Source organism: Epinephelus fuscoguttatus, linkage group LG12 (assembly GCF_011397635.1).
Source record: "Epinephelus fuscoguttatus linkage group LG12, E.fuscoguttatus.final_Chr_v1".
Classification (NCBI taxonomy): domain Eukaryota; kingdom Metazoa; phylum Chordata; class Actinopteri; order Perciformes; family Serranidae; genus Epinephelus; species Epinephelus fuscoguttatus.
Window position 1 is genome coordinate 3383437 of NC_064763.1, and position 27458 is coordinate 3410894.

General features: G+C 41.4%; 1 protein-coding gene across 3 annotated transcripts in view; it reads right to left on the reverse strand.

Annotated features, from left to right (window-relative positions):
- hlcs (holocarboxylase synthetase (biotin-(proprionyl-CoA-carboxylase (ATP-hydrolysing)) ligase)) overlaps window positions 1-27458 on the reverse strand; it is a 113633-nt gene that overhangs the window by 63388 nt on the left and 22787 nt on the right. For all 3 annotated transcript variants that reach the window (XM_049591497.1, XM_049591498.1, XM_049591496.1), the window contains one exon: window positions 1704-1984. In XM_049591497.1, the coding sequence (XP_049447454.1) occupies window positions 1704-1984 (281 nt within the window). The remainder of the gene's footprint in view (window positions 1-1703; window positions 1985-27458) is intronic.

Consider the following 27458-nt stretch of genomic DNA (forward strand, 5'->3'; position numbering starts at 1 on the left):
TAACCTATGCCATAGCCTAATGCGCACCTCCCCAGAATTGTTACTACACGTCGCGGTGACGCAGACCTCCTGTCTGTCGCTGTATAATGACACCATTTCCCTCAGTGGAAACGAAGCTTGTATTTACTTTTAGTTCACATATAAGAAACAATAAATTGGGGTGTCGGTGGCTTAGTGGGTAGAGCAGGCGCCCCATGTACAAGGCTGTTGCCGCAGCGGCCCGGGTTCAAATCCAGCCTGTGGCCCTTTGCTGCATGTCATCCCCTCTCTCTCTCCCCCCTTCACGCTTACCTGTCCTGTCCATTAAAGGCAAAAGAGCCCCAAAAAATATCTTTAAAAAAAAAAAAAAAAAAAGAAACAATAAATTGTGAAGACAGTAAGGCCTCCATTAAAATAGCATTTTAAGTCTTGTGTGTGATTTATCCTTAAGGGATTTATACTTTGGGATTTATCCAGGTTTCATATGAGAAGAGGAAATCTCAGCTTATCGCTATGCTAATTTATACAATGTAAAATGCCAAAGGCTTGTGCTAATAACGTTAGCATTTTGTATTTGTTTGGAAAATGTGTTTAGTGTGACAGCTGTTTTGTCGGTGAACCTTGTGAGTTGTAATGGAGCCAACGTTTGTGCCGTTACCTTTGTTAAATGTTGCTATTGTCCCTGGTTTTATATGAGAAGAGGGAAAAATCGCCGGCCGCTAGGCTAATCAATACAATGCAAAATGCCATAGACTTGTGCTAATAACGTTAGCATGTTGTATTTGTTTAAAAAATGTGTTTAGTACAGGACAGTTGTTTTGTCAGTGAACTTTGTGAGTTGTAATAGAGCCAAATTGTGTGCCATTACCTCTGCTAAATGTTGCCATTGTCCCTGGTTTTATATGAGAAGATGAAAAGATCGCTAGTTGCTAGGCTAATTTATACAATGTAAAATGCCATAGGCTTGTGCTAATAACGTTAGCATGTTGTATCTGTGGGCAAAATGTGTCCGGATTAACAACTGTTTGTGAATGCTGAGAGTTGTAGTGAAGCCAATTTGTGTACTTGTGTTTGAAACTGTCTCTATTAAGACATGTTTAAAGTGTGTTTTGAATCAACTAAACTTAACAGCACTTCACAGAAACCTCTGTCGCTGACTAGTGTTTTGGAGGTGTAACCGCAGAGTGACACAGACACACCACCGCAGAAGTAAAAATGCTCACAGCGGCATAGGCGACGTGTGTAGGCCACATGCATAGGGTCTACACACAACCATAAATCTCCTTTGATTTGAGATTCCCTGCCTGAATAATTACCCAGGTGGCCCTGGTGCATGACAACCAGTGCTGCAGAGACAGCAGACAGTTATACATTTCAAACACACAAATTAATTTATGTTGTTATCAACCTTTCCCACTGGAAAGCTTTGAGATAGTACACAACAAAATGCAAATATATCTCCTGGACTTTGGGGACTCTAACCACTCGAGTATAACGAAGGCAAGTAAGCCCAGCTAGTTTTATTTGACTCACTTCAGGGAACTGCGCTTCAGAGAGATGACCGGCACTGTGTGAGGTTACAGGTGGTCAGCCTGTGCAGGAATCAAAACCAAGTGTTGCATGTCTTTCGGTCACAAAACCACCATTTTGCCTTTGAGAATACGCTGCTGCCAGCATCAGTGTACATTTCAAATATTGAGCAGACTCAGAGAAACATGTGTTACCCTTGCAGCAGATCCATGGTAGACGTGACAACCTCAGCATACAACAGGGTGTGCCCCAGTAGACTGGTCTTTAGGTTCTTGCTGTAGGTCTCCATACTGAACTGCGCCCAGCTCTGGGACTCTGAGGAATTGGTGACCAGGGCCAGAGAGCCCTCAGGCAGCGAGGGACCATCCTGGAGCTCAGAGCAGGACACCATTCTGAAGGAGGCCTTGGACAATGTGACGAGGCCATTTTGATCTGCTCGTGTCAGTAGCCAGTTCAAGAAGCTAGCCTTGGCCTCCTGTGAGGAGTATAAAAGGACAATAATACCATCAGTTATTTCTTTTATATGAAATATTGATACCTTTTCTCCATGGACACATGGTCTACAGCCAAATCCACACTAACATTTTCTGTCTAATAGTATTGGACAAACCACCTGTCAGTCTCTCAGAAAAGTTTGGATTGCTTTTGCATTACAATATACATAGGCATCAATGACATCATTGGGCTGAACTAAGTGGAGGGGTTTTCTTTTTGTAGGAATATTTCTTTTGTTTGTTTAGTGCAGTTTAAAGTAACCGGTTAGGATTATTTACTTTTAGTAGTTCATTTAGTGATGTAAATGTGCTTGTAAGTTAATCCTAGGTGTTTATTTGATTTCCTTGTGTTAAGGTTATTGTGTATTGCAACCTCCTTTTGTTCTGGTAGGGGCTGAGGCAGTCTAAGTGTGAGTCAGTCCCTCTATATAAAGGCAGTTGAGGTTTGGGCCCGAGGCTGAGAGGAGAGGCCGTGCTGTCGTGAACATGTGCCCTTATATTTGATTTATTATGAGTTAATTTTCCTCAGTTATTTGCTTGGCTTTTTGTTTGGGTTTTTGTTTGGTTTTTTTGCCTAATTTGCACATGTAATGGCAAGCACTGTAAATAAATTTACACTTTGGCGGAGTCAAGAAGTCTGCTGAGTCTGCCTACCTACCACCTTCCTTGACACTCGAGCTAAACTATTTCACACCGTGAACTCAGCACAGGTGGAACTCCAGCTTGAGGCCAAAGTCTAGTGTATGAGGGTTAACCTGCATCTGCTGCTAGAAGATGGCAGACCGAAAGAGAGAAACACAAGTAAAACTCTAGACAAGTCATTTTTACTTTACTGTAAGTCAGCGTCTAGGTGGTTGTCTTGCCGTTACTATTACCTAACATAAATCTTAAACTTAACATAAGTCTTATAGTGGGTTTTGCTGTTGTTTATGGAGTATGGTGTGTCGCTGTGTGTAGGGCTCATCCCCTGCTCATACACACTAATGGAGTGGGGAGACAGACAGACAGCAGAGAGTTGAAGAAATGATGAAGGTTGCACTCGTTGCATTGCTGTGCATTACAGCTTTGCAAGTAAAAACACCTGTGTGAAAGCTGACATAAAACAAAGGATCGGATGGGGCTCTATTTAGCTCAACACTGTTGCTCCCCTTCAAAAGTCAAGCTTTGGACCTGAATCTATCAACAACACTACTTCTGCATTAGTTTTCAACTGAAAAAAGTGGTTTTGGTTTGGTAGTTATACTTTAATAGTTCTTGGACAACATGGAGCTCTGTGGCACAAGGAATATGATATGTCAAACTTTGAGAACATATAATACTTGTTAGTGGGATCAGTTCACTGTTGGTTAGTGGCTTTACGTGGCATTTGTTGACAAGCAAAAAAATAAATAACCATCATTCTTATTCTTTAGGGATGCATGATAATATCAGCACGTCATTGGTACTGCTGACAATGGCTTTAAAATGAATTAACAGAATCAAACCACATGCTTTTTCTTATTTTTGCACAATTAATGAACATTATATACTTTGGAAAGTATTGTATTTAATGTCTCCATCTGCTGGAGAAGGCCTTCACATTTAAGTTGCCACCCAATTCTCCACATGCCCAAAAAATAACTGACGCTGTCACAACTTTCATATGCAAGGATATACGCCCATACAGTATCATTAAAAATGATGGCTTCTGAAACCTCATTAATATATTAGAACCACATTATGTTTTACCTACCTGCAAACATGTGAGTGAGGTGTTAATTCCAAAACTGTATGCAAATGTGAAGGATAGCGTCTCAACTTCACTTAAGTCGGCAGAGAGAGTCACCCTAACTTGTGACAGCTGGACATCCAGAGCAACGGATTCGTACCTGGCAATTACCTGTCACTACACTGATGATGGCTGGAGGCTCATGTCTCATGTTTTACAGACTAGGTCAATTGAAACCAGCCACACAGCGAGTAACCTAGCTGAACTGTTGTCTGAGGCGATAAAAGAGTGGAAGCTAACAAACCATGACCCAGCCATCGTGACGGACAATGCAGCGAATATGGTCCATGCTGTGCGACTGATTGAGCTGTTGCACATGGGCTGTTTCTCACACACACACACACACACACACACACACACACACACACACACACTCAACTTAGCCTCGCAAGCAGCTCTCAAAACAGCCGAGTGAGACGCATTGCATCATTTTTTCATAGTAGTACTATGGCAAGCCACAAGCTAAAAAAGATGCAAAGGATCCTGGAGCTGCCTGTACCTAAGTTTGTGATTGACGTAGTGACCCGTTGGAACAGCGCACTGGACATGCTGGAACGCTTTCTAGAACAGCAGCCAGCCATCTTGGCAGCTCTGCTGTCTCCTGAAGTACGCAGGAATGAAAGCAATCTCTGCACTCTGACAGAGGAAGATATAACGGTTGCAGAAGATGTGGTGAAAGCTCTAAAGCCACTGAAGGCAGCCACACTTGTAATATCTGAAGAGAATTCCCCAACGCTATCCGTCATTGCGCCTCTGCATGCACAGCTGTTGGGAGGAGATGAGCGGTGCCCCGCACAACTCCACAGTGATAAAGGACCTCAAGACTGCTGTGTACAACAACTTGAAATCAAGGTAGGTTTACTTAACACGCATTGTGTGCAATTTTAAACAATTAAATTACCAAATGAGTTTATTTCTAAACATTTCTATATTTCAACAGCAGGAATCTGATGGTGATGGAGCTGAGGAAACTGTGCTCATACAGCAGAAAGACAACTCCCCTGGTCCTCCTGTTGGAGTGGATGATGCCCCTACTCCACCAAAGAGGTCAAAGGAGGAATCTTCTGCATTGATGGCTCTACTTGGGTCAGCCTACACGGTATCACAGAACAATCCGGTGGACAAGGCAAAGGACGAAGTAAACAGATACAGGGAAGTAAAATCGGTTCCACTCTCTGAGAATCCACTGACCTGGTGGAGCGTACATGCAAGTGAGTATCCTCTTTTGGCTCGCCAAGCAAAGCAGTATCTTTGTATCCCTGGGACCAGTGTCCCTTCTGAGGGTTTTTTTCAACTGCTGGTGATATTGTTACTGCACAGAGGAGCTGCCTCACTCCGCAACATGTGGATCAGCTCCTTTTCTTACAGAAAAATCTTTCTATCTTCAAAAGGTGAGAAAGCAGCCAAGTAGGGGCTTTAGTCCATGGACTTTACAGTTCACAATGTCCAGATGTTTTACAAGACTGTTTTTCAGCAAACTAAAAAACCTGATTTCTTGCACTAATTTGAAAGGCAGTTCACAGCTTATTTCAGTATCTGCTTGTTTGTTTACTTTTACTTATTGATAAATAGTTGTCTCTGTTGGTCATAGTTGGTTGCAAACAAAGTAGATGTTTTCCTCAGGCAGTAATGATGTTTACATTAGGTAAGTTGTTTAGCCACCTTATTACACTGGCTGGCTGGTGATTTGATTTGAAATCTAAATGTTTTAATGACGATTTGTTTACCTCAGGTTTATTCTCTCTCTCGCTCAGGGCCTGGACAGCTGTTCAGATTTTGTCTTGCCCTTATACTACATTTACTCTGTTAAAACAAACTCTATGCAGTAAAGAAAGCACTTGTACATTTGTTTTGTGGTCACTCAATGCACTCTATGCAGGGCTTGAAATTAACTTTTTTACATGGTAGCACTGGTGCTCCTAATTTCAAAAAGTTAGGAGCACCAGCTAAATTTTTATTTTTAAATTTTTATTGCAACAAAAAGTCGACCTTATACTGTATACATTGCATTGTATGTGTATAGTACACTTACCATTAACAACTTTTTCAGTTGAAGACATTTTTAGAAAAAACACCACTGAACACCACTGTGAATGAAAGAGAAACCTTAGATGATGATAATACTGATGATGATCATCATCATCGATTCAGGAAATCAGCGGCAATACCCAGCCCTAGTATGCATGCATAATATGATGTTAATTCTGCTACAGAAGAGACTTGATGTTCATTAAAATTAGGTGGGCAAAAAAGTGGATATATCAATATCCATGTTGGCATATCAGATATCAGCAAAAAATCCAATATCGTGCATCTCTATCAGAGTAAATTGTTCTTTCTGTTGTCCGTATAAAAGTAAAAAGGAAACTCTTTGCGTTTACCATTTTAGTCTTCAATGTAGAGTAATATTAAGGGGGTCTGCTGCTTAAATAAGGCTGTTATTGGCATTATTCAGCCAAATAATCATGGGTCTTCTCAAACCGCAACAAGCGCATACACATATTTAACAGGGCTCATATCAGGCACCATCTCTCATTCCAAGCTTTTACAGAAATTTCGTATTCAGAATCAACAGTTCAAAAAGAGCTGCCATGTATTTGATGGATTTTCCATTTGAAATAAATGTGCTGAATGAGTTAATTAGTATGTGTGGCTAATCAATGACATGGTGTAATTAGGCAGCAGACCGAGTTTGCTATGTTCCAATCACTTCCCATTAATCAGGTTTCTCTCCTGTGTCCTTACACAAAACATGTCCTAATGTTTACTCTGCTCTTTTTATTGTTAAGATATTATTTTGTAATGGACTTCCTTTAACTCTCTTATTAGATTTTACGTTATTCTCTCTATCCATCCATCCACCCATCCATCCATTCATTTTCATCCACTTATCCGGGGCCGGGTCGCATTCTATCCTCACTCGTGAACAAGACCCCAAGATACCTGAACTCCCTCGCTTTAGGCAGAACCTCTCCCCCAACCCGGAGAGGGCAATCGAGTGGTTTCCAACAGAGAACTATGGCCTCAGACTTGGAGGTGCTGACTCTCATCCCAACTGCTTCACACTCAGCTGCTAATGTAGCTAACAAAGCTAATAACGTGCAAACAACAGCTAAGATTAGCAAGAAAGACGTTAAAAAGAGGAGAGCTATAATTGCTTAAACAGAACGAGTGTTGGTTAAGACATAAAGTAGATGTTAAGCAACTGAAGTGAGGAAAAACAGAAAACAAGCTGGTAGGAGTTCGCTAGAGCAGCACAGAGACACTATCACAGAAACACCACTGTCATGACACAACACGGAGGTCACTGTGCGATGGAGCCAACAGAACCACATCATCTGCGAAAAGCAGAGATGCAATTCTGAGGTCCCCAAACCGGACCCCTTCCTCCCCCTGGCTGCACCTCGAAATCCTGTCCATGAAGGTCACAAACAGGATTGGTGACAAGGGACAACCTTGGCGGAGACAAACAGCCACCGAGAACGTGTTCAACTTTACACCAAGTATGCGGACACAGCTCTCACTTTGGTCATACAGGGACCGGATGGCTTGTAGCAGCAAGCCTGGCACCCCATACTCCTGTAGTAACCCCCACAAGACCCCCCGAGGGACGCAGTCGTAAGCCTTCTCCAGGTCCACAAAGCACATGTAGACTGGATAGGCAAACTCCCACGACCCCTCCAGCAGCCTCGGGTAAAGAGCTGGTCCACTGTCCCACGGCCAGGACGGAATCCGTATTGCTCCTCCTGGATCTGAGGTTCGACATTTGGTCGGAGCCTCCTTTCCAGCACCCTGGAGTAAACTTTACCAGGGAGGCTGAGCAGTGTGATACCCCGATAATTGGAGCACACCCTTCGGTCCCCTTTTTTTAAGATGGGAACCACCACCCCGGTCTGCCAGGCACCATACCCGACCTCCATGCGATATTGAAAAGGTGTGTCGGCCAAGACAGCTCAACAGTGCCCGGAGCCGTCAGCATCTCAGGGCGAATCTCATCCACACCTGGCGCCTTGCCACTGGGGAGCTTTTTAACTATCTCAGCAACTCCTGTCAGGGATATGGGCGAGGGTTCCCCCGAGTCTTCAGGCTCTGCCTTGTTCACAGTGGACGTGATGGCTGGGTTCAGGAGGTCCTCAAAGCGCTCCTTTCACCGCCCGACTAGTCTCTCACTGTGTGTAATTGTATGTATATGATGTAATAATATGAATTCTGCCTGAAATGTACTATAGTAGATATACATATACACACACATATATATATATATATATATATATATATATATATATATACACACACACACACACACACACACACACACATATATATATATATATATATATATATATATATATATATACATACATATTTGAGCAAAAAATATTAATATTTAATATTTTTGTGGTTGTTTTTCAACTGTATACATACAGTTGAAAAACAACCACAAAAATATTAAATATTAATATTTTTTGCTTAAATCTTTTAACCAACTCCTACTCAGATTATACATGTCAAATTTTCATTAATTTTGAGGATTTTTAACCCTTTATATGCCATTTTCTTTACATGAGGTCACTGTTACTTTTATGAAAAAAAAACATGAATTATGAATTACTTTCTATATAATAAATGTTGGATGGATTTTTTTTTCTAATTAACACAGTCTGGGATATGTGAATGATTAATAACAACATCAATTTTGATACATTATTATTTTTTTGTGCAGTTTCAATTTTTCAATAAACACGATACCTTTCCCCTTCGGGACGTTTTTCGTCCTTGTTGAAAAACAACCATAAAAATATTAATATTTTTTTTCTACTTTTTTTTGCTTAAATCTTTTAACCAACTCCTACTCGGATTATACATACCAAATATTCATTGTGTGTGTGTGTGTGTGTGTGTGTGTGTGTGTGTGTGTGTGTGTGTATGAGAGAAAGAAAGAGAGAGAGAGAGATGGAGAAAACAGTAACATAACCTTGCAGCAACCTGCTGCTCATAATTTGCAATTTTTAGCTACACAATTACACACATGCACATGCACACACAAACACACAATATTTTTTTAGTATCTATACAGCCACAGCCCCCAGACATCCATATCAACACTAACATAGCATTTATTTTGATTTTTTTTTTTTTTTGCAACAATGGCTCGCAAACCTCAATAATGAAAAACATAGGAGAAAAATACAGGCAATTTAACTGCTTATTATTTAGTGTGTGTTTGTTCTGCTGGGGAAGCAGGAGAAAATGTATGATTCAGCTGGATTTTAGTAAAAACTTCCATTTCGATCCCCTAACTCTGGAATGTATGACTAATATCATCAAATTCATGTTTCTAAGTTGCCATGAGGATGTGATGAACAAATACAGAATTTATGGTTTTACATTTAGCTATATTTTCACATAGGGATTTGACATTGTGTATTTTGAGTCCATGTGTACACACACGCACATACACACAAACTAATATTGCGATATTTTTATACAGACCACACTGTCACATCCTTATGAGCACAGCAAGACCATTTTTTGATCTACTCTGCATTTGCCCTTCCTGTTAGGGGCCTATAGTGCTTCAAGTGGCCACACCAGGAACAGCATTGAAAAGACAGCAGGGCCCCAAAAATGGAAATTGGCCCCATCTGGGGTTTCTTTGTTGTTGTTTTTTTACCATTCTTGGATATCTCTAACCAACCTGACTGCCAGAGATAGAAAAAAAAAAAATCACGTTTTTTATGTAAATTAAAGGGGAATCAAAAAATGAAGTTTTAATGGGTTTCAATGGGGACGTTTTTCATCCAAGAGGGCAAGGTGTCGTAAAAGGTTGCCATTTGTGTATTTTAGGCCTGATTTAGGAATGGCTTTAAAATTTCAAAAATATCACCAACAATAAGGTTTCTGACCAAATGTCATGCTATATGTATCAATACAGCCAAAGTTATCAAAAAATAAAAACTGAAAAATGACTGAAAAGGACATTTTCCGTCCGAGGGGGACCGGAGGGATATACATAGTACATACATACATACATATAGTAGGTAGTTGATGTAATTTAATTTGATTTGACATTAACATGAAATCACCCTCACAGGACATAACAGGATATTATTTGAACAGAGTATGATACATTTCACAGATGGATGATACACTCAGTTTAGATGGGCCATACTCCTCACCAAACCCTGTCACACGACTGGCTAAGCATGACAGATTGGTCCCAGTGTCAAAAATCTTTGCAAGTCTGATACATAATGATGATTATTTCAAATCAACTTACTGTGCTTAACAGCAGAAGCAGTGAAACCATGGCCATACACACAGTTAATATAATGTACTCTGTAACGGAACTTAAGAGTGGAAATCTCACTCCTAAAGGGTTTTGAAAATTGAAATTTCAGGGTGACAGACAGTGACAAACCCAGTGTATGTTTCCAATTTAGCTGGCGTTAGCTCTCCTCTGTACAGTAATGTTAAGCACCATAGAAATATTAACTGCCAATTTATTTTTATCTCTTTGGGAATTGACAACTATACATTAAGTTGATAATTTATCACATGGCAAAGAAACTGGTAAAACAAAATTCTACATATCATCATGAGTTAAACATGTTAAACAGGTTTTAGTCAAGCTGCTAACTCGTCTGTCTCTTCATCCGCCCTAAACAGTCCGTCCATTCCTTTTGCACAATGCATGATGGAATAAGGGTGGAAATGGCTGTAGTAAATACTTTCTTCCAGAAGAGGCAGGAACATAGGGTGACTTATAAGAACAGCGGCAGGAGCACACAGGTGGACTACACCTTGTGCAGATGATGTAATCTGAAGGAGATCAGTGACTGCAAAGTCGTGGCAGGTGAGAATGTAGCCAGACAGCATAGGATGGTGGTGTGTAGGATGACTCTGGTGGTGAGGAAGATGAAGAGGACAAAGGCAGAGCAGAGGACAAAGTGGTGGAGGCTGAAAACAGAAGAGGATTGTGTGGTTGTCAGGGAGGAGTTGAGACAGGCTCTGGGTGGCCAGCAGGTGCTCCCAAATGACTGGACAACTACAGCTATTATTATCAGAGAGACATCTGTGTGTCATCTAGAAGGAAAGGAGATAAGGAGACCTGGTGGTGGAATGAGGAAGTGCAGGAGTGTATACAGAGAAATAGGTTAGCTAAGAAGAAGTGGGACACTGAGAGGACTGAAGAGAGTAGACAGGAGTACAGGGAGATTCAAAGGCCAAACAAAGGGCAAACGACGACTTGTATGATAGACTGGACAGTAAGGAGGGAGAGACAAAAGCCCTATTTGGATGGGATTAGATTTACATAGGTAAGTTGGGTAAAGTAATAACTACCAGAGATTTTAGTCCCGTCCGAATGTGCCATGTCAGTAATCATTACCGCACGATGTCAATAAAGATTACCGCGACTTTTACCTTCTGTAAAAGGGTCCTGGACAATTACCTCAGGTAATACTAATCCCGTGCGAATAGACCAGCAGTAAATATGTGTGTTAGGGCTGTCAGAAAAGATTCAAAGTTAGAAATATATTCGAATATATATATATATATATATATATATATATATATGTATTTTATAAGTTCGAACCTAAATTTGATAATTCAAATATCATTAATAATTAATTAATACTATCAATAACGTTGTATATCACGGCGAATCCCGTTCAGGCGGAGATGGCTCGCACACAAGCCAGGCCAGAGAGGGATGCAGCGACGGAGGAAGAGGCAGCGACGGAGGGAGAGGCGCCAACGGAGGAGCCTGCTGCGCCAGCACCAGCCACTGCGCTGTCCGCGATGTGTGACCTGTTCAGGGAGACATATAGGGAGAGTGTTGCACCTGCTGCCTCCCTGCCTACCCTTTTTGAAGAAGACATGAAACGTTATCAGAATGAGATACCACTACGAGCCGACCAGGATATTAGGATATTATAACAATAATAATAACAATAAATTCTAATATTATTTGAACTCTACTAAATTAATTCGAAAATATTCAAACTCAATTTCATGGTGCTTTTGACAGTCCTATCATACGCACATGACGGCAGAAGGGGACAGCGGTGCGTGAATGGATTTACCCCTCCCACTTGTAGTAGTTTTACTGATATTTCTTAGCCCTTGCAAATCGGCCATAAATATTACTGACGTCCTGTGGTAAAGTGACATTTCCCCACGTGCCCATGTAAAACTAATCCCGTCCGAATAGTGCTTTATTTATACAGGTTGGCGAGGCAGAGAGATAGAGATGGAAAGGACATGCAGCAGGTCAGGGTAATTAAGGATAGAGATGGAAATGCATTGACAGGTGCCACAAGTGTGATGGGAAGAAGGAAAGAGTACTTTGAAGAGTTGATGAATGAGGAAAATGAGAGAGAAAAAAAGAGTAGAAGACTTGACCATTGTGGAGCAGGAAGTAGCAAAGATTAGTAAAGATGAAGTGAGGAGGGCATTGAAGAGGATGAAGAGTGGAAAGGCAGTTGGTCCTGATGATATACCTGTGGAGGTATGGAAGTGTCAAGGAGAGGTGGCAGTAGAGTTTTTGACTAGGTTTTTCAACTTAGAGAGTGAGAGGATGCCTGAGGAATGGAGGAGAAGTGTGCTGGTGCCGATTTTTAAGGATAAGGGAGATGTGCAGAGTTGTGGCAACTACAGAGGGATAAAGTTGATGAGCCAAACAATGAAGCTATGGGAAAGAGTAGTGGCAGCTAGACTAAGAGCAGAAGTGAGCATCTGTGAGCAGCGGAATGGTTTCATGCCAAGAAAAAGTACTACAGATGCAGTATTTGCTTTGAGGATGTTGGTAGAGAAGTACAGAGAAGGTCAGAGGGAACTGCATGATGGTTTTGTAGATCTAGAGAAAGCATATGACAGGGTGCCGAAAGAGGAGCTGTGGTATTATATGAGGAAGTCTGGGGTGGCAGAGAAGTATGTTAGAGTGGTGCAGGACATGTATTAGAGCTGTAGGACAGTGGTGAGGTGTGCTGTAGGTGTGACAGAGGAGTTTAAGGTGGAAGTGGGACTGTACAAGGATCAGCTCTGAGTCCCTTCTTGTTTGCTATGGGGATGGACAGGTTGACAGATGAGGTTAGACAGGAATCTCCATGGACTGTGATGTTTGCAGATGACATTGTGATATGTACTGAGAGCAGGGAGCAGGTGGAGGAAAATCTAAAGAGATGGAGGTATGACCAGGAAAGGAGAGGAATGAAGGTTAGCCATAGCAAGACACAATACATGTTTGTGAATGAGAAGGACCCAAGTGGAATGGGGATGTTACAGGGAGTAGAAATAAAGAAGGTAGACGATTTCAAGTACTTAGGGTTAATAGTCCAGAGCAACGGAGAGTGTGGAAAGGAGGTGAAGAAATGTGTGCAAGCAGGTTGGAACGGGTGGAGAAAAGTGTCAGGTGTGATGTGTGATAGAAGGGTACCAGCAATATTAAAAGGAAAGGTGTACAAGACGCTGCGAGGGTCCTACGGACAGAGGGATGTCATATGCTACAAAACCCTCTGAGGCAAATTGTGATATTAGGCTTATTAAATAAAACTGATTGATTGATTATATTAGCTTTTTTTTAATTTATTTATCTGTATTCATTAGCAGATACCTGTTGAAAGAGACTAGCCAAAGTGACCAGCGAACGGAGAGGAAACTTTGGCTCTGACAATGCGAAAACGAAAATGCTTTCAAGCCAATTTTGTAGTGGGGTCTGGGGTCAATCGCGTGATGCCCCACGGCCCAAACAGAGTTTTCCCCACTGACTTGCATTGGGAAAGGGATGTTTATGAATCAATGGAAACATTTCTTTGAGCAACACAACCCCCATGAAATGACTAGTTTCACTACCAAGGTTTGATCCATTTGGTCCGAAAACATTTGGAAAGTCTAGAAGATTCACAAGATTAAATTATTTTATCCCCATTGAAGTTACTGGAGCGCTAAACGGGAGGTAAGCTGTTTGGCAGACAGAAGCAAGATGCTCGGCCACAGTCGGTTGCGCTTAGCCACTTTAAGCCTCTAGCGTGCCTGCTCTATGTGCCGGGCAGTGTGGAAGTAGCAATAATGATCCCTATTTGTGTCCTCATTTATATTCTCATTTGTGTAATTGTTGTTGAACCATTTTGGCTTTGTGCACCACTGAGAAACTTTCATAGGAATAAATGGGACCCTGCGTTAATTGTTGTATCCAGCTCTCCTAATACATTCATGGCTATACCGGATCAGCCTGAAATATTGGCCCTGGCCACCCGGCACTTATTGATGTCAGACTAAGTGTTAATGCATTCCGAGATTGGTGAACAATAAAAAGTTAAAAAGACAAAAAAACAAATAATGACAAAAAACTGTGTAAAGCCTTACTGAATAATACTATGCACAACCCATTTGATGAACCTTTCTTAACCCAGTTTCAGTTACACACTGAAAATATTCAGGGCTTCTCCCATGACACTGCCACATATTCTCTTTCTAAACGTTGAGAAGTCAGCTGTCCTGATCCCAATCTGAATTGTAGTAGTAGTAGTCAAACTGACTATACAGATGCAGCCACTTCAAATTTCCGTTTGGCCCGTGGTAGAGCCCTGACCGATCCATGACAGGTCCCTGTCATCACCTGGCTAGGCTTGTAGCTCCAATGAGATCACCCGCGATGACGTAGAGAATACGGGGCCAAATGGTACCGCCCCTAAGTTTAATTTGAAGAAGCCAGTTGCAATGGTCTGTCTATCCACCAGGAGGTCATCTACCAGGAGGAGCAGTGAGTGCGGAAACTTTAGCGGTTTACTGTGCCTCTTATTACTGTAATCGTGGTAGAGAGCTTCCCACACAGAGCACATTTAATGATTATCAGGCTACCATATCATAGGTCATGAATATTATGCTTAAGCGTAATAAGTATAGTAATATAGTGTGTGTGTGTATATATATATATATGTGTATATATATATATATATATATATATATATATATATATGTGTTTATATATATATATATATATATATATATATATATATATATATATATATATATACATATATATATTTATATTCTAGTTTCTTCAAAATAGCCACCCTTTGCTCTGATTACTGCTTTGCACACTCTTGGCATTCTCTCCATGAGCTTCAAGAGGTAGTCACCTGAAATGGTTTTCCAACAGTCTTGAAGGAGTTCCCAGAGGTGTTTAGCACTTGTTGGCCCCTTTGCCTTCACTCTGCGGTCCAGCTCACCCCAAACCATCTCCATTGGGTTCAGGTCCGGTGACTGTGGAGGCCAGGTCATCTGCCGCAGCACTCCATCACTCTCCTTCTTGGTCAAATAGCCCTTACACAGCCTGGAGGTGTGTTTGGGGTCATTGTCCTGTTGAAAAATAAAGGATCGTCCAACTAAACGCAAACCAGATGGGATGGCATGTCGCTGCAGGATGCTGTGGTAGCCATGCTGGTTCAGTGTGCCTTCAATTTTGAATAAATCCCCAACAGTGTCACCAGCAGAACACCCCCACACCATCACACCTCCTCCTCCATGCTTCACAGTGGGAACCAGGCATGTGGAATCCATCCGTTCACCTTTTCTGCGTCTCACAAAGACACGGCGGTTGGAACCAAAGATCTCAAATTTGGACTCATCAGACCAAAGCACAGATTTCCACTGGTCTAATGTCCATTCCTTGTGTTTCTTGGCCCAAACAAATCTCTTCTGCTTGTTGCCTCTCCTTAGCAGTGGTTTCCTAGCAGCTATTTGACCATGAAGGCCTGATTCGCGCAGTCTCCTCTTAACAGTTGTTCTAGAGATGGGTCTGCTGCTAGAACTCTGTGTGGCATTCATCTGGTCTCTGATCTGAGCTGCTGTTAACTTGCCATTTCTGAGGCTGGTGACTCGGATGAACTTATCCTCAGAAGCAGAGGTGACTCTTGGTCTTCCTTTCCTGGCTCGGTCCTCATGTGTGCCAGTTTCGTTGTAGCGCTTGATGGTTTTTGCGACTCCACTTGGGGACACATTTAAAGTTTTTGCAATTTTCCGGACTGACTGACCTTCATTTCTTAAAGTAATGATGGCCATTCGTTCTTCTTTAGTTAGCTGATTGGTTCTTGCCATAATATGAACTTTAACAGTTGTCCAATAGGGCTGTCGGCTGTGTATTAACCTGACTTCTGCACAACATAACTGATGGTCCCAACCCCATTGATAAAGCAAGAAATTCCACTAATTAACCCTGATAAGGCACACCTGTGAAGTGGAAACCATTTCAGGTGACTACCTCTTGAAGCTCATGGAGAGAATGCCAAGAGTGTGCAAAGCAGTAATCAGAGCAAAGGGTGGCTATTTTGAAGAAACTAGAATATAAAAGATGTTTTCAGTTATTTCACCTTTTTTGTTAAGTACATAACTCCACATGTGTTCATTCATAGTTTTGATGCCTTCAGTGAGAATCTACAATGTAAATAGTCATGAAAATAAAGAAAACGCATTGAATGAGAAGGTGTGTCCAAACTTTTGGCCTGTACTGTATATATACATATATATACATATATATATATATATATATATATATACATATATATATATATACATATATATATATATATATATATACATATATATATATATATACATATATACATATATATATATATACATATATATATATATATACATATATACATATATATATATACATATATACATATATATATATATACATATATACATATATATATATATACATATATACATATATATATACATATATACATATATACATATATATATACATATATATATACATATATATATATATATATATACATATATACATATATATACATATATATATATATATATATATATATATATACATATATATATATATATACATATACATATATACATATATATACATATATATATATATATATATATATATATATATATATATATAAAATACCATTATTATGGCTATATATATGTAATTTATGGTGCTGGTTTTTTAACCTCAGTGAAAATGTTGTTTTTCAAAGACTACACGCCAACAAATATGGACTGAAGCAGAATCTTTCATTAGATAAAAACAGCTTGTGAATAATGGAAATGATTACATTGATCTTTTCTTTTTTAATTATTATTTTGACATTTGGACTGTACAACACTCTGCACACGCTCTGCCTGCCGCACGCAGTATGGCTTCACCTCACTGATCTATCGCTGTCTGTCTTAACAGATTCATGGAAGCGATATTTCACAAAGTGCCGCTCATTCAGCTGTTTTAGTGTGAAAATGACTCCTCGGCTCTTGTATTTATCACGATTAGCATTATGTTGTATCCTTTTGTTCCTACTGAATGGGCCATTGCCATTGAGTGACCATCTGAACAGGATTTCCCAACCCCCACACTGCGTTTGCAGCACTTGTCTGAGCAGTTCGATAATATCAATAATATGTATATCTACTTGTGGCTATGCAGTAATTATATACACTGAACAAAAATATAAATGCAACACTTGTTTTAATTAAGGCACACCTGTGCAATATTGATGCTGTCTAATCAGCATCTTGATATGCCACAGCTGTGAGGTGGGATGGATTATCTTGGCACAGGAGAAGTGCTCACTAACACAGATTTAGACAGATTTGTGAACAATAGTTGAGGGAAATGGTCTTTTGTGTGTATAGAAAATGTTTTAGATCTTTGAGTTCAGCTCATGAAAAATGGGAGCAAAAACAAAAGTGTTGCGTTTATATTTTTGTTTAGTGTATATACATATTTAGTTTATGGTGCTGTTAGACCACCCTGCCAGGTGCATGCCTCCGCTTAATAATATGTGCGAAAGCCTAGAGCAAACTATTATTTTTTTGTGTGCTTATTTTAATACTTACTCCATGGCATTAATCATGACTACGAAAGAGGAGAGAAAGGTTCTGGTTTTGTTGGGTTTTGAAATGTGAAGCCTACAGTGCACAATAGAAGCATCCATTGATGCTTTTAGTGCATTTTTGTCTTCACTGAAACTGCAGCGTCTTTAATATTTTTCCTCACACGCATGAATTAGACACTAATGATGTGTTTGGACTCATCACCCCCCTGTCACAGTTCTGCTCCTCTGCTCACCTTATGCAGTACTTTTCCATTTACCCCATCTTCTTCGCATCTTCGCATGCAAGACTCTCCAGCAGTACTTCCCGGACTCATTTCCTGTTGCCAATCTTGCCTGCCTTTGACCAGCCAACCTTGCCTGAATCCCGGTAATTGCCTCAGCCTTCTGTCCGTGGTGTCTGATCAAGGACCCCAGTTCTCATTGGTGTTCTGGAGGGAATTCTGCACCCTCATCGGAGGTCTTCCAGGTTCCACCCCCAGTCCAACGGCCAGACCGAGAGGAAGAACCAGGAGATGGAGGTGGCACTTCACTGCATGGTCTCCAGCCACCCTTCGTCCTGGTCGCAGCAGCTGTTATGGGTACAGTACACCCACAACACCCTGACCAGCTCCTCAATGGGCCTGTCGCCGTTCCAATGTGCCTATGGGTACCAGCCTCCTCTGTTCCCCGCCCTGGAGAAGGAAGTCTCCTGCCCCTCCGTCCACGCCTTCATTCGCCAGTGTCGCAGCACCTGGGCCCGGGACAGAACCACCCTCCTGCGTTCAGTGAGCCGCTACACGTTGACTGCCAATCGTCGACGCACCAGGGCTCCTACCTACCAGGTCGGTCAAAGGGTTTGGCTGTCGACCCGGGAGCTCCCACTGCAGGTCAAGAAGCTGGCACCCAGGTTTATTGGCCCCTTTGAGATCCAGAAGATCATAAACCCAGCAGCGGTTTGGCTCAAGCTCCCTTGTTCCATGAGGGTCCATCCCACGTTCCACATCTCCAAGGTCAAGCCAGTTCGGGAGAGTCCACTGGTCCCCGCTGCTCCTTCCCCCCCGCCTCCACGCCTCATTGATGGGGACCCAGTCTACACAGGGCCTCCAGTATCTGGTCGTCTGGGAGGGGTACAGTCCGGAAGAGAGGTCATTGGTCCCCGCCAGTTTCATCCTCGACCGCCACCTCATTGCTGACTTCCATTGGCAGCTCCCGGATCAGCCCACCAAGGCGGCTGTCTCGTTCAGGGAACCTCGCCACAGTGCCCCCACTGGTTCCGTGCCCCCCTCTCTGGATGTGGAGGACTCCCTCTCTTCATCGGGGGATTCTTCATCCTTGCCTGCCTTTGACCAGCCAACTTTGCCTGAATCCCGGTAATTGCCACAGCCTTCCGTCCCTGACCATGAGGTCTTCTTTTGCCCCCCTGGTTTCTGTCTGCCTGTTTCTGTTGCTGCTTGGAGATTTCCTGCCTTGTCACAACAGTGTGAGTTTCTTCCGTACAACCTGTGACTCCCTGTTAAGCAGAGACTCTTGCTGTGTTGCCACACTGGTCTAGGTGTGTGTGCTGTATGGATTTTTCCCTGCTGGATTATTCCTCTGCACTTCCCTGTGTCTGCTGCAAGCTTCATTAAAGTCATTACCAACTATATCTGTGTGTCTGCTATGCTGCAATTGGGTCTTAAACACACCCGTTACACCCCCAGCAACCATAGCCCTTCTTTAGCAAGACTGTATTGTATTGTTATCTACAGTTGTTTTTATAACCCTCTAAACAAAACAAGACAGAGAAGATAAGGTCACTATTAATGTTTTATTATAACAGCATAACACAATCACGGATAGCAGAAGCCAGATGGGGCGTCTCTGGGTCAGCCTTGCAGGGACTCTAAAGTCTCTCATTGATCCGACTCCTGATCTTGTGCCACTGCTCTCCCGTCAGGTCCGGGGAACCTCTGTGTCACACAGGAGTGGACCTTTTCTTTCAGGTTCACGGGTAGAGCCATCTTCCAGGTGCTGCCTGTGCAATTTGTCCTCTTCACCCAGCTCTCATATGTCTCCAACGGTGTGAGAGCCGTGAACAGACTGGCAGCGTACACCTCGGGCCGATACTCTTGCCGCACAAAGCAGTCCCTGTAGAAGATCTCTTCTCATTCTGTGGACAGGGCTCGAATGGAGACATCTGGCACATGATGAAAAACTTCATCCGCAAGGACTCTAAGCCAGGCACAAAGGAGGAGCTTGTCTGAGCCATAGAGGTCTTTTGGGAAACGAGACTAACTCAAGATACCTGCAATCGACTTATTACAGGACATAACAAAGTAATAAGACTGGTTGTTGAGAACAGAGGAGGACAGAGTGGAAAGTGAAAATTTGGCTGAATAAAAGCATGTCATTTTCATCTGTTTCATACTGTGTTTGAATAAAGAAATACAAAAGTATTCTTGTGTTTGTTTTTAAATGATCAGTTACATGAAATAATTGGAAAAAAAAAACTACGTAACAAAGATCATAACAATAAGTGCACTTATTGTGCGCCTTACCGCTGTCTGAACAGCTTCATGGAAGCGACATTTTACAAATCTTCATATTTTAAACTAACGAATTTTGTTAGTTTAAAATATGAAGAATTGTAAAATGTCACTAAACTAATGAATTTTGTTAATTTTAAATATGAAGAATTGTAAAATGTCACTTTGATGAGGCTGTCAGAGAGAGAGATCACAGGCTGAAATTAGCATTTCATCCTCACATGCAGCCGCAACGACGGTCAAGCTGCACATAGCCTGCAGAGTTCAACAGGAGTGAAGTACTTTCACTGCACGCAACATAATGTGGTCCTGTTTATCTTGGAAGGTGAGAGAGCTCAAACACATAATTAGCATTACCATGAACCTTTTCATTCCTTCTGTTTGGGTGAGTGTGTCATCTAAATAGGTTTCCCAGTCACTCAGATCATCACACTGAGTGGGCTGTACGAACTTTTAATGCAAACATTCAACAACACAACATCACTGTCGACGTCTGAACTACCTCATAAAAGTGACATTTTACAATTCTTCACATTATAAACCAAAAAAATATTTTGTCTTTTAATTAATGTTAATGATATTTTAAAATCTAAGTCTCTTAATGAGCAACTTTTTCAAAATGATTTAAGTAATTATTTTCAGGCACTAAGTTATTGTCAGAATGTTTCTCATTATTCTGAGAGACTAACCCAGTATTTTCAGATAGGGGAGACCTTGGGAGGTGTTTCGGGCATGTCCAACCGGGAGGAGATCTCGAGACTGCCCCAGGATATGCTGGAGGGACTACATCACCCGGCTGGCCTGGGAACGCCTCGGGGTTCCCGCAGAAGAGCTGACGGAAGTGGCTGGGGAGAGGACTGTCTGGACTTCTTTGCTGAGGCTGCTGCCCCCGCGACCCGGAACCGGATAAGCGGAGAACGACGAGTACGTATTAGGTATTAGTCCAAGTAGTGACACAGACATATACTATCATACATTAATATATACCTACAACATACAAGAGCTGTAATGATAATTATAATTATTACTTAAATCAATGTTGTTGTAAGCTACTGTCACTACTGTCTGTCCTGCATCTCTCTCTGTCTCTGTCTCTCTTCATGTCTCATTTTGTCATATGGAGTACTGTTAATTTATTATGTTGATCTGTTCTGTGTGACATCTATTGCACATCTGTCCGTCCCGGAAGAGGGATCCCTCCTCAGCTGTGAGGGTCCAAAGGACAGAGGGATGTCGTATGCTGTAAAGCCCTCTGACGCAAATTGTTATGTGATATTGGGCTTTATAAATAACATGGATTGAAACTGACTGATTTACCCACGCTGACAGGAGACTTACAGTGCTCGAGCAGAGATGCTCCCAGCTGGAGACAACAAACTTCTCACTAGGACTCAAGCTAGATGATCTTGAAAACTGTACAAGGAGGAAGAATTTGAGGATCATAAGTATCCTGGAGATTTCAGAAGAAGGGCGCCCCATAGAATTCATGCCGTCCTTCCTCACCAATGTTATCGGCGAGGGAAACCTATCCCGCTCTCCTGTGATCGAGAGAGCTCACCGCTCTAGCTTCGAAGCCACAGCCCAACCAGCGATCCCAGCCTATGATCCTACGTGACGCTTGCTCCCAAAGCCAGCTCCCAAAGTCAGCTATATTACAAGCCCCAAACCACATATACCCAGATCCACATATAGCCAGATCTGTCTGCTGACTTTGGAGATGTCAACTCTCAACTTCTCAAAGCAGGAGTGAAGTTTCAGCACCACCTGTTTCCAAACAAGCTTGTCATCTTCTTCCCGAGAGCGCAGCATGAGCTCAAGACTGCGGCAGCAGCAACCTGCTTCATCACTGAGTAAATACAACCTATGTTGGTGCCGGACAGTGATTTTCAACCTACAATGTGACAGTCGTTGATTGATCCTCCCAGACTGAGTGGAGTACCCAACGAGGTCTGAGCACTTAATATAGATCGTCTGAGGACCTTCAGTTTTGTTATCCTGCCTCTACTTCTAGCTTGGGTTTTCCTAACCAGACAGTAAGACATTTACTTCTTGATGTATAATTTTGATATCTGCCTAATTTCAATACTGTTCAAGTTTACGTTCCAATACAGTTGTTATTTAATACATTTTGTGCCTTTGCAGCCTACTCGACCAAGGTTCAGATATTATAATCATACAGTGGGGCTAATGCTGGCCCTTAACTCGAATGATTTTTCCTTTTTTTTAAGCTTATTTAGTTTTTTAACATCTCTCATATTTTATGTCTGGTTTTTATATGGTAGCTATAACTTTGCTGTTCTTAAGGTCTACTTTTAAATTCGTACGGGTGTAAGTACTTCGTTTTAGTTCTGCCACATGGGGGTTTATTCTCTATGGTTTATAGTCAGAGAACAATGTTGCTGAGGTACAGAGTGTGTTTTTGCCAGGAAAAGACAAAGAAGCTTATTTTTGATTTTTCTTTTTCAGCCTCTCCTTTTCATTGGGTTTCATCTGTCTTTTTCCACCCCTACCTGCTGTAGTAACTTTTGCACATACACAGCACTTTCTTTATTCATTTATCATATTTATGACCCATTGGTGCCTTTTAATTATTATTTATTAATATTTATTTCTGTTAGGGGCCGACGTCAAAATTCTGGCAAAAGTTGTCGCTCATAGATTAGAGGGAGTCCTGCTCAAAATTACATATGGTGACCAAACAGGCTTGATTAAACGAATATTGTCATATTCATATTCAAGTGATGGATTTTACCTATTCCCCCTCTGAGTTAGGTGATCCTGAGATCCTGTTGCTGTTGGATCCTGAAAAAGCATTCAATTGCGTCTAATGGTTCTATCTTTTCCACACTCAGTTATACAGTTACAGTATACAGTTATTATACACCTCCCCTTTAGCATCTGTCCGAACAAATGAAGCTTCCTCTCCTTACTTTTCCCTACAATGAGGCACTAGACAGGGCTGCCCAATTTAGCCACTTATTTTTGCACTTGCAGTCAAACCATTAGCCATCTCCATATGAAATGACTACACTATACAGGGTACTGTTTGTGGCAATGTGGAACATAAAATGTCCTTTTATGCTGATTATGTAATTCTCTATATTTCCAATCCGACTTCCTCCGATTAACCAATACAGTGTTTTCTCAGGACATAAGCTTAATGTCAACAAGACTGAATTACTTCCAATTACTATGGATGTCAGAGATCTCCTACCTTCTGCTTCTTCATTTAGGATAACCCCTAATAATTCTAAATACTCAGATGTTAAAATCTCTAAACAAATATCTAACGTCTTTAAGCTTAATTTCTCTTCTCTCTTGTATCACATCAAACAGGACTTCACCAGAAGGTCTTCCATACCACTTTCACTCACAGGTCATAGTAATTCCATAAAGACCAATGTGCTACCTAAGATTCTTTATTGTCCAGTGTATCCCAATTTTTATTTCCAAATTATTTTTTAGGCTACTTGATCAGCATGTTTTAGCATTTATTTGGAACAACCGTCCTGCTGGAATCAGAAAGGCTCTTCTTCAAAAACCTAAAACATCTGGTGGCTTAGCACTCCCTAACTTCTGATTTACTTCTGATCAGCCAAGATCCATAGTCGTTGTTTCAGGGTCATTATTGACTTTGTGACTGAGATCCCGCTTGGGTTGGAATAGAGGAAGTATCTTTTAAACCTGCCAGCTTCTCTGCTATTTTATCTTTCTTTCTTTCTTTCTTTTATTATGGATCCACCATTAGCACTTGGGGGGGTTGAGAGACATCCCTCAATTGGGACCCACGGTACAATACCAGTGAAAGTATCATGGTTCTGAGTAATATCAGGATACCGCAGCAAAAATGATGTGCCTTTTGTCATTTATAAAAAAAATAAATCACTTTTCTATAATACATCAATGATATTTCAGTGGAATAAATTACTGATTGACTTATTCATACTTCCAAAACAGCATCAGTAAGTGATTAACATGGGGGGATCAAAATAAAATAAATAAATGAAATAAAAATCAACCAGCCACCCTCCTCCCCTGACAAGTCCCTTCATAAGTAGCGAACAGTCCCTAAAGTTTCTCCTTTGATACGCCACATACTGTGTGCCCCCATGGCTCAGCTGTTCAGGTACTTTTGGGCAGTCATGACAACAAGTTATTCACCTGGAGCCGGACTTCTTCGCCGGTGAGCCGTTATACTGCGCCACCGTATTTGACAGGAATATGTATTCCTGTCCGTGTCTGTGACCCCCGTTCAACCCACAACCGGCGGGATTTGCCATTACTGTTTATTGTCACACTGCCGACATTTTACTCCGTCCGTCACCGCACACTGTTTGATTGCGTTATCAAAACACGCCGCTATTATTTGGCCTTGCTTTTCACTTATTCCACTAAATACCGAATGTGTGTTTTTTTGCGATATTCGGCCGAATATATTCGGTGCATCCCTAAATAGGAGCCTTCCCCCACTCCGCCCTCCCCTCACCGCTGCTCTCCTCACTATACTGGCTGCTGTGCTGTGCAAGTGCACAGATGTCTCAGAGTGGTGGTGCATTTGCAAAAATGTTTTGAAGGAGCAGCAGTGGCGGCAATAATTTAGTAGCGGCGACACACCGCTGCTAAATGAATGTAGCGGAAACACTGGACTTATTCATTGTGCTGACAGTGGCTTGGAAAACCACCTATAATCGTGTCACACAGGGAAGAGGGAAGGCGGCTGGAGTTCCTCCAACATTTGCGGTTAGATTATCATATTTTTTATTGACAAAAATATAGGCTGCTTCGGCTGATTTTTTTTATGCGCACATGTGCCCCTAAATATTTTTTACAGTTCGCACACACAGATTTTTAGTCGCAAATGCGAGTGAAATGCTCGCACTGTCGAGCCCTGGTTCCTGAAATATTAGAAAGTATTGTTTTAACAGCATCTTAAATCTGTCCTTGGAATTTTCTTGCACAATATGAACTGGCACTGAATTCCACCTCACCATAGCTCTATACATGACTGTTTTCTGTATGGTGCTTGTGTTGACTTTGGGTAATATAAATCTTCCCTCTGTTGCATGTCATGTTTGATATTCATGTTCAGCAAAATGAGAAACTAATTTGCCATACAATATCCTTGGAGACTGTGTTACCATTATGTTTCTAACAAAATTTAACAAAACATAGCAGGACCTCTGTCTTACAGTTAACCATCTCAGGCTGTCATGCATGTCTTTCACATTAGTTCTATAAGAACAGTGTAAAGCACAATGTGCTGCTTTATTTTGAACAACTTGCAATTTTGTCATATCCTTCATCAAAGCACTAGACCATATTACAACACAGTAATCAAGCTGTGACAACACTAAAGCATTAAGAACCTGTTTAATGACATCTGGTGGCATACCTTTTGAAACTCTTCTTGTAACTGACACACCCCTTCCCATTTTGCTCACAATGTTATCAATATGCTTAGACCATGATAGAGTATGATTAAAAATGATACTCAAAAGTTTAGTCTCTTGTACTGGATCAACAGGAACATTGTTTATATATAAGTTAAATTCTGGTTCAGCTCTTGGTTGATACCTTGATCCAATTAATATAGACTTTGTCTTACCAACATCAAGCACAAGTTTATTACATCACCCATTCAACCACTGATTTCAGCTCTCTCTCTAAGATGTCATAAACTATTTCTGTTGTTGATCCTGCTGCATATACTGTCGCATCATCCACATACATAGCAATTTGAGCTTTATCTAACACCAAAGGAAGATTATTTATGAAAAGAGAAAAAAATAAAGGCCCCAAACAACTCCCTTGAGGTACTCCACAATCAATTTCACTAACCTTTGAAAAACTACCATTAAAGAAAACTGTCTGCCCTCTATTTGTTAAGTAGCTCTCCATCCACCTTAGTGCAGTAGAAGTGAAACCATAATGTTTAAGTTTATTCAATATCAAAAAATGATCTATAATGTCAAATGCTGCACTAAAATCAAGTAAAACAGCACCCACTAATTTTCCATCATCCATATTACATTGCCAATCATCAGTCATTTGTGTTAAAGCCCAACTTGCAGGTTGGAGACCATGGTGAATAAATGTGTAGGAAAATGATGTAGAAACTTGATTAAAACAAAAAACAAAAATATATACAGTACACACTTCGATTGAGTGTAACATTAATAAACATGGATCCCAGTACTAGTTTTGAGACTGAAGGGGTTGAAAATGTACATTCATATGCATATGACGGCTCACAGGCTTATCATTATGAGCCTGCTAGGCGAAATAACGGCCACAGGAGAGAAATAGAGCTGTGGTGTGAGGAGAACCAGTGGAGAACTGGGCAGGTGTCTTGGTGAGCGACCAGCGGGGCCGGGAACCTCAAACACGGAGGCCTCCAGCCCGCCCGCCCCCGCACATACCCTCGAGCCTCGGGTCTCCCTCTCCGCGGAGAGCCCCGGGGGTATGTGCGAGGGCGGGCATGCTCCGCCAGGAACATAATACTCCTGTCCAAAATGAGCGCTGCACACGACCGCGTTTTGGTCACAGATGAAGGTGAAATCATGCCTCTTCACCTGCACAAAACGCACCCAGGCACGAAAACTAACTCCACTCCTTTTTCTGTCCGGAAAACAGTGGACTCGATGTCCTGACAGGCTCGAGTTTGTGCAACCTGCACAAACACAGTAATTCGGCATAATCACAAATGGTGAAATGCACTGTTAACAACCGAAAAAATACTAACTCACAAGTTTACTACCGCTCTAAAAAAAAAGCGTTTTTAGAAGAGGGGCTAAAAAGAACCGCTTTTTCCTCTGAATTTGTGCCCTTATGTCATGTAAACCATAATAAATTCTGAATTAACTTCTCACAGGGTTCCTACACATTTGGAATTTCAAAATTCCATACTTTTCCATACCCTAATTTCCAGACTTCTCTGCATTTTTTTTTTCTTCAGAGAATATGTGACATCTGAGTAAATATATCAGTGTTTCATATTTCACATCATATTTAATTATTCTTAATAGGCGATTGTAGCCAAGTACCATAATGGCATGCAAATAAAAACTAAGTTAAATGTCTGGGCTGAGGCAAAAAGGTTGGGACTCTCGTCAAGCATCAAGCGATGCAGTAACAAGACGTCGGTGTTTTTGCCTTTCATGTGGCTCAGAATTGCCTTCTCCCCCATGTTGGCGATGTCAAACGATTTCACACAAAGCTTGCATCTAGCTCTGTGTGTGAATTGGGAATCCTTGGCCAACCAGTATTTATATACGGTATTGTCAAGCCATCCATCCAAAAACTT